Source organism: Oryzias melastigma, linkage group LG5, assembly GCF_002922805.2.
Source record: "Oryzias melastigma strain HK-1 linkage group LG5, ASM292280v2, whole genome shotgun sequence".
Classification (NCBI taxonomy): Eukaryota; Metazoa; Chordata; class Actinopteri; order Beloniformes; family Adrianichthyidae; genus Oryzias; species Oryzias melastigma.
This window is the reverse complement of record NC_050516.1, coordinates 34025926-34040563: the sequence shown is the minus strand read 5'-3', so window position 1 is coordinate 34040563 and position 14638 is coordinate 34025926. Positions and strand designations below refer to the sequence as shown.

The window sequence follows — 14638 nt, the reverse complement described above, 5'->3', positions numbered from 1 at the left end:
AGGAAAAAAAAAAAAAAAAAGAACATTTCTGCTGTTGTTGGAGCTGCGTAATCCTTTATGCAACACAAGAAAAGCTGAGGGAACTCAGATGCTGGCTGGCCTTGGGACTTTCATTAGAAACACAGCCCTGGGTGTGTGTGAACTCTCCAGCAGCAGAGGAGGAATTAGACGCTAAGCCAAAAAGACCTTGAATCACAGCTTGTTAAAGAAGAGGAGTGTGTGTGAAAGTAAACCCTTGATCAATGCAAACGTCCCCGGGGGCCCACTGATTCCCCCCGAATTCGACTTAAAGTTGTTTGAAATTTTCACTGAGAAATGTTTTGTTGAGGAACGCCGCTTGAATGGCAGCCAACGCGCCCGATCTCAAAGCAGGTCAAGACTCACGGGAGCGTCATGTAATCAATCGTAATGAACTTTTAAGATCTATTCACTCGGCTCTTAATTGCAACACTGACTTTTAAATACGGTGATGGATGTTAATGCTCCTCTGCGGGAGATTCCAACAACCTTATTCCAGCACCACATATCGGCACACGGAGGTCGCTGACCTAAAAAAAACACGTCTACTGACATCACAAACCTTTTTCAAGAGGTTCTGGCACAATGGAGCTCAGTCTTCACCTGAATCCGTTTAACGTAGCATCATTTGTTGTCGGACTGCCTGGCCTGCGATTTTAACATTCTCTTTGATGGCGCCGTTCTTCGTCTCAGCGAGCGGAAAAGCTGGAACATGCAGCAGCACTTTACAGGCGCAACCCCAAAGAGGAAACCGACACAGCTGGTGGCAAGACGCTGAACATGGAGGAACCTAAGTGCTAAACATTTCCTTCAGGGTATCCGAGGCGAGTCTACACGAACAAGGACTTCAACCTCAGATTCAGCTACTGAGAAGGATTCTTTTTTCCTGCTCTCTTGTCCCTGAGGCCTAAAACACGGTCGAGGTAGTGATGGTGAGATGCTCACTACAGTCAAAGCCACAAAGCAAAAAGATTAGGAATGATGCACAGAAGATGTATAAACCTAATGGGGTGTAGTGTAAACTGATGGAAACATTTGTTAATGAATTAATTAAAGCCAAAATGCAACACATAATAAAGTCAAAGAGCTGTTGATTACAGAACTGCAAAAGATGGTTTTAATTATATGAATTTTCTTTAACGTTCTGATGTAAATGGACAAGAAAAACATAATCTCAGCATTTAAGATGCAGCTAATTCTGTGTGCATAACAGAAAGTAAATGATTGTATTACATGTTTGCATGGCAGAGATACCAAATATAATATTTTATGTGAAGAAACTGGATTTCCTTGATCAGAAAGACAAAGAACAACTAGAGTCAGAGATTTAGGTACGTTTGTCTGTTTACACGAGGGATGTTAAATATACGGCCCAGTCATGAAGAGAAGAAATTATAATGAAGTTTGGGGAAAAAAGCAAGTTTCTAGCCCATTCCCATTGTGCTATTATAATAAAAGTGGGGTCATCTGGACCCCACTAGACTGCGCGCTGAACTTGTGTTTTTCAAGGATTTTTTATCTTCACTCGTGTCCGTGGTAAACATAAAATTCAGTCCACTTTTGTCATGAGAGGGTTCACACGTCAGTATAAGGGTCGGGTCATTTGGACCCCATAAGAGACCACGAGGGCTAAAGAAATAAAAGCAATGCGCAATTCCGCCACTAGGGGGAGCAAAGGAAATGCAAGACTGGCAAAGCAAGAGATCAAGAAATACAAATAATGAACAATGTAATACGTGATTGGGCTACTTTGAGGCATTTTTCCAACTGACATCAAAAACAAAGCTACAGATAACTAGTTGACCATAGATTTCCACTCAGTTAACCTTCGCTTCCACTAAGCGGTTTGTTTTCACGGCGCATGTGTGGCGTAGACCGCTAGCGGGTCATTGTGGTGCGACGACTACAAAAGCAACAACGATGGAGGTCATCCAGCAGCTCGTCTTTTTCTTGCTTAACGCTGGGTTCAGACTGGAGACGGATGTGCCGAAAAGTGGCGTGGAGTGGTGTGGAGTGGTGTGGGCGCGGCATCCGCTCTCTCCTGCAATTCACCCCAGACATGCATTTTTCCATGATGGTCGACTCGTACTTCTGCTAGAGCACTTTTTTTTATTTTTATTTTTATTTTGGTAAGTTAATAACTTAAAATATGACCTCATGTTTCTGCCAAGAAGAAGCAAGTAGTTTGTAGGTCCACAATTCTTTAATTTATCTGTTGTTGAGACACACAAACAAGTGTGTGTTGTGTTTTGTGTTTATTTTCATCTCTACAGTCTGTTTAGATACAAAAACATGATCGCATTTGTCAATTCCGGTGTTTTATTGTGAAAAATTGGTTATATTTTGAAACTAAACATGATTTTCTCATGTATCTTGATGTAACTTCCTGCCAGAATTGACACCAAAACGATCTGCTGAACAGCCTTCCGCGGCTGGTATGAACCACACCATAAGTTAACAATGGCACCGAATGGAAGCGGCCTCCGTTCCGCGTCCAGTGTGAACCAGGCGTTACTTCTGGCACATCGTGTGTAACAGGAATTTAATGTTTGAAAGAAGATTGTGGAAGAATAGCGCAGTAAAACGGAGAACTCTAACTTGGCGTTATATTGGTGCTTTCTATTGTCGTCACCTTCTGCCAATCAGTGGTCGGCAACATAGGCTCTGCTCCAACCATCCGTACCACTTTTCAATGAAGCTACAATCGATGGGGGCCCTCTAGAGGTACGGGTCGGTACTGTTAAATGGGTTCATTTCACTATGGAAACACTCGAATTACCAGACCGCTCGGTGGAAACGACGCTTAGGGTCTTTTCAGACGGGAAAAGTCAGTTTGATGAGTCTGCATAACCTTTGTGCAATCTTTGGGACGCTTACATTAAACGTGGGGTCATTTGGACCCCACAAGATAGCACAAGGGTTAGTTTGGTCCGGATTGAGTTCTCCGTTTGGTCTGTATTCAGACTGCTATCAACTGGACTTTGTAGTTTCAAACCATAACTCGTGGACAAAACCACATAACTAAAGCTCTCTTCAGTCATTGGCCAGGAAGTATGAGGGCGGAGCAAACCAGCAGAAGACGAATAACTACGCTTTGGAGTCCTTGTTGGAATAGTTCACCTATTTAAACTTTATATTTCACTGAACAGTTTTAAACATCTGTATCAGCATCAAGTTCAACACTTTTTACTCATTACTTTGGTATGATGGTGGTCACTGAGAAGGCTACGGTTAAGAAGGCGCACCGATGAGTGTTTGTGACGTATATCTCGTCGAGAAGACAGTGTGAGAATCAATGTGGATCACGTTAAAAGTTGTTTTCATCCGACCACGTTTCAGTGAGTTGCTGAGTCTCATCGCTGCTCCACGTCTATCCATTGTTGCTTCCTTTTTGCACTGTTTACATCCCATAATTAGCAGCTACGGTGGCTGTTGTGGTTCAATTGTTTAGCTCCAAGAACGGTCTATTCAGAGCGAAAAAAAAACTCAGCTCAGTTGGAAATGAACCAAAACCACCTCAAAAATGGGTTGGAGAGCGGTTCGTGGTCCCAGACCGAGGTCGAACAGGGAGACTGAAGATTTGTTCTGGATAATTGGTGGAAACAAACTCTGGTTCACTCTAAACAAACCAAATATGTCCGGTCTGAATACACTAACAGATGGAGATGGGAGAACAATTCTAAAATGAGGACCTCTACATAGTTTAACAATAAAACCGAAGCTGACAAATGTCTGGTATGACATGGGTGTGGTTCTTCTCAGGAAGAACTCAGAACCAAAGCAGAGGCTTAACACTATAAATTCTGATCATTTCTGACCGTGACTTCAAAAGAAAATCAAAGCAATTGTAAAAAAAAAATAAAAAAGACTTCATGGAAAAAGGAGCGCTAAAGAACGTTAAAGTAACAAACAAAATATCAAGGCTTCCACAGATCTCGCTGAAAAGAAGAAAAAATTTGGCCAAACAGACAGAGATGTTGTACATTTAAAACTGAGAGTTTGCTGGATAACGAGGAAAAATTCTTATGTAGTGGAGAAAAAACCAGATGTATTGAAAAGTGAGTGAAAATATGTTCATGTAACAGAATATGCTCAACAACTTATGACAAATATTTAGTTTTTTCAGCAGGGATGTAGTCCTGCCAGAAACGATTATTTTAATAGTCGACTAATCACTGATAGTTTTTTCAGATTAGTTGACTAATCGGATCATGTGCAAATTGGATGTAAAGCACACAACTTAACCATCAATAGCTTTAATCGAACTAATAACTAGAGATATAGCATTATCTGTGATAATGCTAGTGTGAATGCTGTAAGCTGAATTTGGTCACTGAAGATGCTGAAATTGATAGTTGAAAATGCTAAAGTTAATGGCTTAAAAAAAACCAAAGCTAATAGCTGAACATATTGGGAAAATGTCAAATTAGCCTAAAAAACTGAAAAAAACCTCAGTTAGCCAGAACAGCTAGCATGCAGCTAAAATTTTAACTAAACTCAAATTTAGCCTAAAATACTGAACAAATCCTAAAAATAGCCAAAATGATGAAATATTAACTAAACTCCAAATTAGCCTTAAAAACTGAAAAAACTAAATTAGCTAAAATAGCTAGAATGTAGTTGAAATATTAGCTAAACTCAAAATTAGCCCAATAAAAACTATAAAAAAATTCTAAATTAGCCTAAACAGCTAGCACGCAGCTGAAATATTACCTAAACTCCAAATTAGCCTAAAAAACTGAAAAAACCCTAAATTAGCTCAAATAGCTAGCATGTAGCTGAAATATTAGCTAAACTCCAAATAAGCCTAAAATACTGAACAAATTCTAACTTAACCAAAATAGCTAGCATGCAGCTGAAGTTTTAGCTAAACTCCAAATTAGCCTTAAAAATGAAAAAAAAAAAAGAAATTAGCTCAAATAGCTAGCATGTAGCTAAAATATTAGCTCAACTTCAAGTTACCTTAAAAAACGATTTAAAAAAATCCTAAATTACCCCAAACAAGTAGCACACAGCTGAAATATTAGCTAAACTTAAAATTAGCCAAAAAAACTGAAAAAACCCTAAATTATCTCAAATAGCTAGCATGTAGCTGAAATATTAGCTAAACTCCAAATAAGCCTAAAATACCGAACAAATTCTAAATTAACCAAAATAGCTAGCATGCAGCTGAAGTTTTAGCTAAACTCCAAATTAGCTTTAAAAAATGAAAAAAAAAAAGAAATTAGCTCAAATAGCTAGCATGTAGCTAAAATATTAGCTCAACTCCAAATTAGCCTAAAAAATGAAAAAAAAGAAAAGAAATTAGCTCAAATAGCTAGCATGTAGCTAAAATATTAGCTAAATTTCAAGTTACCTTACAAAACTATTTTAAAAAATCCTAAATTAGCCCAAACAGGTAGCACACAGCTGAAATATTAGCTAAACTCAGCTCAGTGGCCTTGTGGTAGAGTGTCCGTCCTGAGATTGGAAAGTCGTGGGTTCAAATCCCGGCTGACTCATATCACAGACTCTAAAAATGGGACCCAGTGCCTCCCTGCTTGACACTCAGCACTAAGGAGTTGGACTGGTGGTTAAACCACCAAATGGTTCCCGAGCGCGGCTGTGTCTGCAGCTCACCGCTCCCCCAGGGGATGGGTCAAATGCGGAGAGCAAAATTTCATACACTTAGGTGCATGACAAATAGTGGAACTTTAACTCCAAATTAGCCTAAAAAACTGAAAAAAGCTTAAATTAGCCAAAATAGCTAGCATGTAGCTGAAATATTAGATTAACTCCAAATTAGCCTTAAAAACCTTAATAAATGCCAAAAAAGTCCAAAAAGCTAGCAGAATGCTATTTTAACTTTCAACTTTACTACACTCCGACTCCATAAAAAGTAACGACTAATCAATTATTAAATTAGTCGTTGATTAGTCGACCAATCGCTGCAGCCCTACAGGGATGATAAACATGCAGAGATCAACTATTTGGTTCCTCAAATTCTACTTCTTTTACTCTAGTTTCTTACATTTGCTTAAAACGCAGATTAAGAAGAGAAGAGATTTGGGGTATTTATGTTAAAAAAGGTTGGACACTTGACAAAAAGATGACAGAAATTTGTCGTTTATGTTCCCATAAAAAAACAAGCTGTTATTTCTGTGGACAAACTAATATTACAGCTATTTTTTATTTCTTCTGAGTATTTTCTGGTCATGTTTCTGGTTTGACAAGTATCTGGCACAAGTACTGTGTGTCCAAAATTACACTAAAGCGTGTTACTTCCATCTTTCTAAATATGTAGCCGGAAGCGGAGCTCGGCTGTATCAGTGGCCTTGGTTGTCATGGGGGCAAACAAGCCTCATTATGATCAAATGCAGGAGATGACACGAGTCTCAGAGGGAAACAGTGCCTAAAGCAAACAGATCAATTAGGGTCAGGCTTTTAGAATCAATGGTTCCCTTGCTGAATTTATAACAACAACAACAAAAATGTAGGAATGGAGCTGAGTGAGTTTTAACATGAATTTATAAACAATACAGAGGACAGGCGGAATACTAAAAAAAAGACAACAATGGATGCAGTAATTAAGATGTGGAACAACGCTACACTTTCCTGGAGAACCAGGGGAGCGGCTCTTATTAAATCCACTAAAACAAAAGCAGATTTGCTTTCCGAGCAGGTAAAAACCCATTTATAAAATGTTAATTTAGGGAATATTTTTATCCAATAACGTCATCCAAAACCCTTTTCAAACAATGAAAGCTTCATTTCGTTTAAATGTTCACTTGTGTTTGACATTTTGTTCAAAATAAATCCAAAAAAAGTGTGATATTTAGAATTTTTAACTAGTAATTTTTTGAACTAATTTTCTATCTTTTAATTTACAATAATTGGTGTTATTTAAAGGTGTTAATTGTTTTATTAAAAAAAAAAAAAAAAAGTCACATTGGAGCTGAAATAAAAGGGAAAAAAACTCACACTAAGCTCAGTAATTACATGTTTTAAATGTTAATTGTTGGTATTTGAAACTATCTTACAGCACAAATGGTAACATTTTTGTTTATTTTAAGATTTATATTTCTTTATATTGAGAATAAACATCCTTTAACTCAACTGCCGTCCAGTCTATCGCCACTTTACATCGACTCGATCGATCATTGAAACGGTGGACAACATGCTGCGTAGCTTAGGTGACATGGGTCCTTTGCTGAAATATGGGATGTTTTATATCACGATATAGAGTTTTCCATATCAGGGTTACAAATATATATCACGATACAAGCCAAATATCTATATTTGTCAAGTTTGAACGCTCTGCGGCTCAAATAGAAATGTGTAATCATTACTCTTAGCGTAACAGATGCACAGAAAATCATGAAACTAGTTTTTTAAATCACTAAGAAAAAAATTTATGAATATTATATATACTGAAAATTACAAGAGAAAAGACTATAAACAAAATAAAGAAATAAAAGTAATAAAATACAATAATAATAATAACAAAATAAAACAAAAGATTAAAATAAAATAGATCACTAAACTGTTTTTTTTTATTTTACATTTGCATCAATTCTATTCAATTTCTAATGTTTTCAGGCTTTACAGAACAAACATAACATTATAACTGCATTTTATATTCAATTCAAGTTAATTTTATTTATATAGCCCAAAATCACAAAGGAATTTGCCTCATTGGGCTTCAAAATACGAGCAATAGTTAAAACTAAGACTAAATAAAACTGATTATCCCATATTGAAATACCGTTTCACTTGAACTTTATTTCTGTTAAGAAAATTAAATTGTCTGACTGTAAACACAAACATGAAGTCGCTCTTCTAAATTGTGGACACCAAATAGATACTTTTGTTTTTTTTACTTCTGGTTGCATTATAAGTCCAGCAGGTTGTTCCTCCAGTTCTGACTGGATCCCATTTAAAATCAGACGTTTAGTTGAATCATCAGCTGAAACTAAAGGTTACACGGAGAGGATTAGCAGAAGTGACCGAATGGATGGATGGATGGATGGACAATTGGATAGATGGATGGATGGATGGATGGATGGATGGATGGATGGAAGGAAGGAAGGACATTTGGATGGATGGATGGATGGATGGATGGATGGACAATTGGATAGATGGATGGATGGATGGATGGATGGATGGAAGGACATTTGGATGGACAGATGAAAAGAAGGAAGGACAGACATTTGGATGGATAGATGGATGGATGGATGGAAGGACAGACATTTGGATGGATGGATTTTGCATTTCTGTGCTTTTTTTTTCAATTTCTCGCTTTTTTAAACTTAATTTAATGTATTTATTTGTTGAACTTGAACTAGACAGACAGAGCCAAACCAAACCTGTCTTTCCGGTGTTCTTCATAGTCGTCTGGTTGGAGGAGTCGACGTTGAATCGGTCCATGACCAGCTCCAGGTACTCGTCTGAAGGCAGAGACTTCTCGTCTACTACGTCCACGGGGGACTGGTTTTTGGCCGCACACTCGGGGTATAAGGTCGCCCAGCCTCGCGGTCCATGACTCCCTGAGAGAAAGATAAACCCCGACCACGAGTTAGAGTCCGCTCTCACAACATTTATTAGTGAATATTTAATTAAGAAAATAGTAGCTGCTTTCAGCTCTACTGCTAATGAATTCAGAAACCCTGAGAATGATGCAACAGCTGTATGGTGTGGGGGGGGGGGGACCACAGAGAAAGAGGACAGAGATTCCTTCAGCTTCTGAGCCACGAGGGACGACTCAGTCATAACCCACCTGACAGCTTTCTTTATTTCTACCAGAATGAAAGAAATTACAATCAAGACCATGTTTTACACTAAACGTCTTGACGTTACGATCCATGTGTGTGATTCAAGCTAACTTCCTGTAGAATCCCCATCCACTGTCTGCTCTTTTAATCCTTTATCCCCTACAGTGGCGCCTCTACAAAGGAATAATCCACAACCGACAGGGGTCCCCTTGATCTCTTCCCGGGTACAATTGGCCAATGCAACAACAAAAGCCCAGGGATCAGGGGAACAAGAAAGCACGCATGGATTTTAACTTTTCTGGGTTAACACAAAATTCATGATGCCATTCCCTACAGATATGGGACAACTTTGCTGTGAGCACATAAAAAAAAGAAAGATATGAGAACTCCTCTTCAATAAAACCCACGAATCAAAGGCTGGCTTTATGTTCCTGCTATGTATAAACACCTTGCAGCCAAACAGGCGGTGCTCAACTCCTTCAAAAAGAACAATGCGGTTGAGGATTATTTTTGAAACGCGGCGTGTTTTACTACATCAACCAGAGAGCGACAGACACTGCGGGGCGTGCAGATAAACAGACATTTGCAGGAGTTCGCTCATTTTTGGAGCACAGAGGCGGTTTCATTGGAGAGATGAATGATTCCTCTTATCTGCCCAGTGACTTTAAAGAACATAAACTGTATTCAACACACGACCTACAATACCGGCAGACTTGTAAAGTCAGAATCTAAATGAACGCTTCGACGAATCCGAGCTGCGTTTGGAACTAATGGCTGCATTAGCAAGAAGGATTAAATTTGTCAGCCATGATTATGGAATTATAAATATGTTTGTACTAGTGCAACCCCAATATTTCATACCCTGGGATGGAGCCCATTATGAATGAAACACTAATACCACGAGGCAATTGAAAGCTGCTTGCCAATCATGAACACAAAGAGGATTTACATAAACTGAAGCAAATGTTTACAGTTTTCAGATAAAAGTCTTCCGTGCACAAAAGTTTCTATTAAGCTTTTGTTCACAAAAGAACATATTCATTTGTCGTTTGGCGCTCCGTTTGAGTCGTTCTTCTTGGCTAAGGTTTCACCGGAAATGAAACCGTGAAAAGTCCAGTTGAATCTTCTCGTTTATGACGGTTTAAAGCTCCAGATCTTTGCAGTGGACTCAACATCCCTCCGTTTAAACTCTGTAGCACTGGAGCTGACGTCTGAGACGGCACAAAAACACACGATCTTTGAGCTACTGCGACTAGGGCTGGGTATTGATATTAATTTCCAGAATTGATTTGATTCACGATTCAATACAATTCAATTTAATTTTAAGTTTACACATTTAGACCTTATAAACATTGTTCTGCTTCTCCTGGAGGGCGTTTCAGTTTTGACCACTAGGTGGCGATCAGTCTAAAGCATTAAACCTTTTTCCAGAAGAAGAAAGAATGACCAAAAAACATATGATTTAGTTAGCAATGTATGTTTAGGTCGACCGAGCGTTAGCATTAGCCGTCCTATGAGAAATTCCATTAAACGTTAGCATTAAGCTAGAAGAAATGAGCTTTTATGTGCTAAATCCATTTCCATTTCTATAGAGCAATTATTGATCAACTGAACTTAGATTGATTCAAAAACGAGTGCATGTGACTAAGGCATCTAGTTTTCCAAAACATGAAATTTAACAGTTAAAAAAATAATAATAATCAAAATAATAAATCAAATATCTGGAGATACATAACTAAAATGAATTATTTCATGGCCTATTAGCTTATGCGTTATAACATTTTATTAATTACTGAGAGTAAATTCATATCGATTACTATTGAGTTGAAAATAATGGAACATTATTAGAGTAATCTAAGAAAAAACAACTACTAAAGTTAACATGGATCTGGACAACCTTAGCTGCAAAATGCAGCATTGCTCAGTAATTCTGGGATTTTACTTCGAAATGTATAAAAAGGTTAAAAAAAAAGGCATAATCTTTGCTAATTTTCTATTCAAACCCAAATGACATCTCATCTATGGCCAGAGGGCTAATGCTGCCTTTTAAGAACAGAGAAGGAGGAGCCGGCCCAAAATCAGATAAGTGAGGGTTGCACAGCTGTCGATTCATCCGTCTCAATGCCATTCATCACAATCAGAGTATAATGCCAGTGTTCAAGTCTCTCGGCGTGCAGCGGAGTCTTTGAACAGCAGTTACGGTTTATGTTTAAATACAAAGTACATGGTTTAAAATCCCATTTTGTATCAATCTAACTCAAAAATATGAATGTATGACCGACTGAAGTCTATTTGAGTGTAGTACATTTGAGGAAAATAAGGTTATAAATTCCTCTTAAGGTAGTAACATGGCCTGGTATTTATTTTAAATGGTACAAGATGATTTAATTAACAAACAGAAAGATCGATCGGGACGGATCGTAGGAAAATAATTCGATTTATCAAATAATCGATTAATCGTTACATATCACAATTTTTGTAGCAAGCATTCAATGTCTGAATTCATCGTTTTATTTATTATTGTTTGATCTTTTTTCCCAGTGTAAATGACCAGTTTTGTGCCCACGAGTTTTATTTCCACTTTCATTGAACAGAAATTTGACAAATAAAATCACATTTCATTGAGTTGTGTCGAATCAGATTTTTTATTAACTTGTCCTGAATCTAATGGAATCTATCCTGTACTTTGGCTATGATGGCCATTACTATACATTAGGGGTGTAACGGATCACAAAACTCTTGGTTCGGATAATTTTTCGCATCAGTAAAAAGAGAAGAGACAATTGAATTTAATAATACGCGCGCAAGGAATGCAGCGGGGGAGGGGGTTGATCCGCGTGGATACACGTGTGGGCGAACCGTGGCTAGTGATCCGTACGGATTATCCGTAATCCATGACACCCCTACTATAAACTACTATATGTTTAAAACCCAAACATACAGTTTGGTAGAATGTCCTATTAATGTTCCCTTTGCATTATTTTGGCTGAACTTTATCAAACTAAAATGTGAATGGATTGGATATTATTTTTTGTTTACTTGTTTGTACTCATACTTGCAAGAAATACAAGGAATCTGGAAAACTTGACCTGCACTGTTCAGTACCAGGTATTTATCTGAGTCACACTGGTTGTATTTGGGCTAAAGATGTGTTTTAGATCAGTGGATCAGATCAAAATAAATCAATATCTACTATGAATTGTATGGTCAACCACAATTATTTATAATAATGTTAAAATGAATAATTATCTTTTAGTTAAAAATCAAAAAAAGGTCTGATTTTTGGCTAGCTAGTTTTCCAATAAACACAAACACTGTTTAAGCTTTAATTACAATGTCATCAATCTGAAGCAAATTTAACTTGTGTTGCTCAGACAACCTGATCAGCATTTGCAAACGGGGCGGGGAGGGAAGTTCCTAAATAAACCATGCCATCTGATTCATCTGTTCAGCTGTTTACAAAAGGAAACAACAGCCTCTAAGTGCAAGAGAAACAGCTCACTTGTGACAAGCTGCTCATTTGAGAGTTCTTGTGTCCTTGACAGCCTCATATAACATTGCATATTTATGCGCATGCTGTGTGCTCTAAATGCTCACACAGAAACTTCAAAGACCATTTCACCTCAAGCCATTGCGGCGAGTAAGGCAGCAAAATGGTCGGAAAACAAATACAGCTAGAATTCAAAAATGTTGGGTTAGTACAAAACAAGACTTATGTCTGTAGATTTACAGCTACAAATCAAAATGTATTGTAAAAATAAATGAAATATCTCAGTTTTCTTGTTGTTTTAGTTCATTTTGTGTTTGATTCATATGTTTATAATCCCTGCTTTTTACGTCCTTTATTACAAAACACGAAAGAGGAAAAATGACGTTTCTAATGTTAGTGCTGCCACAAACGATTATTTTAATAGTCAACTAATCACTGGTTATTTTTTCCAATTAGTCGACTAATCGGGTCATGGGCAAACTGGATGTAAAGCACACATCTTAACCAGCTTTAAACTAACTAAACTAACTAAAAACTAAATATACCTGCGATAAAGCTAATGCTGTAAGATGAATTTGGCCGCTGAAGATGCTAGTGCTGATAGCGGAGGATGTTGAAATTAATAGTTAATGAAAAAAGCCTAGGTTAGCCAAAGCAGCTAGCATACAGCTGAAATATTAGCTAAACTCCAAAATAGCCTACAAAACTGGAAAAAATCCTAAATCATCCAAAATAGCTTACATACGGGTGAAATATTAACTAAACTCCAAATTAGCTTGAGAAACTAAAAAGCCTATATTAGCAAAGCAGCTAGCATACAGCTGAAATATTAGTTAAACTCCAAACTATCCTACAAACTGGAAAAAAATCCTAAATCATCCAAAATAGCTAGCACACGGGTGAAATATTAGCTAAACTCCAAATTAGCTTGAGAAACTAAAAGCCTATATTAGCCAAAATAGCTAGCATGTAGCTAGAATATTAGCTAAACCCTAAATTAGCCTTAAAAAAAACAATAAAAAGCCTAAATTAGCCAATATAGCTAGCATGTAGCTAGAGAATTAGCTAAACTCCAAATTAGCCTAAGAAACTGGAAAAGAAATCCTAAATCACCAAAAATAGCTAGCACACGAGTGAAATATTAAATAAACTCCAAATTAGCCAAAAAAAGAGAAAAAGACTATATTAGCATAAAAGCTAGCATGCGGCAAAACTACTAGCTAAAATTCAAATTAGCCAAAAAACAAAACAAACAAAAAAAAAACAATATCAGGCAAAATAGCTAGCATGTATCTAGAAAATTAGCTAAACTCCAAATGAGCCTAAAAAAATAAATCCTAAATTAACCAAAATAGCTAGCACACGGGTAATATATTAGCTAAAATCCAAATTAGCCTTAAAAAAATATATATATTAGGCAAAATAGCTAGCATGTAGCTAAAATATTAGCAAAAATCAAAATTAGCCTAAAAAACAAAAAAAAAAAAGCCAATATTAGCCAAAATAGCTAGCATGTAGCTAGAATATTAGCTAAATTCCAAAATAGCCTAAAAAACTGAAAAAAGCCTAAATTAACCAAAATAGCTGTCACACAGGTGAAATATTAGTTAAAATTCCAAAATAGCCTAAAAAAAGCCAATATTAGCCAAAATAGCTAGCATGCAGCTGAAAAATTAGCTAAACTCCAGATTAGCTTAAGAAAAATCTTAATAAATGCCAAAATAGACCATAAAGCTAGCAGAATGCTATTATAACCGTCAGCTTTACTACACTCTGACTCCATATCATATAAAGTAACGGCTAATCGACTATTAAATTAGTTGTCGGCCATTTCAATAGTCGATTAGTCGACTAATCATGGCGGCCCTAATGCTAGATATTCATTTTGTTCCGCGGGTCTGCCGCAGACCCTTCTGTGAGTGATGTGACACCACTCTCGGCAATCTACTACAGTTTTAAGTAAAACAGGCACATGTTTCTCTCAATCTGGCACTTTCAGTTCCAGACGTCATCCCATTAACCTTGGGATAAACAGCCATGCCTGTGCTTCCATGGCAGTGCTGACAGAATGGCAATTGCCTTGTCATTTCCGTTTTGTCCCTTGCGGTGAAGGCATGCATGCTGTATGCCGACTGGCAGACCTCCCAGAATTGGCACACTAGCACTTGCAAAGATCCACACTGATCAGTCCATATGTATGAGTAGCGCTGACAGCAAAACATAGCCAGCAGAAAGTAGATACACTGTCACTGCCGAGGAGGGTCACAGCATTTGTGTAGATGGAGGATCTGTAAGACTTTAAGCCACGAATAGCATCACCGCATGCAGGAGCATCAAATAAAATTTGGAGGAGTGTTCCTGCTGTCAGTTTCAATACGCT

At 37.4% G+C, this 14638-nt stretch overlaps 1 protein-coding gene across 1 annotated transcript in view; it reads right to left on the bottom strand.

Annotated features, from left to right (window-relative positions):
* The window catches only part of ptprga (protein tyrosine phosphatase receptor type Ga), a gene marked incomplete at its 5' end in the record, with an annotated part of 89903 nt that extends 81360 nt beyond the window's left edge, over nt 1–8543 (bottom strand). Inside the window, 1 exon segment of the mRNA XM_024269808.1 lies at nt 8364–8543. Coding sequence (XP_024125576.1) covers nt 8364–8543 — 180 coding nt within the window.
* Nucleotides 8544–14638: the final 6095 nt, after the last annotated feature.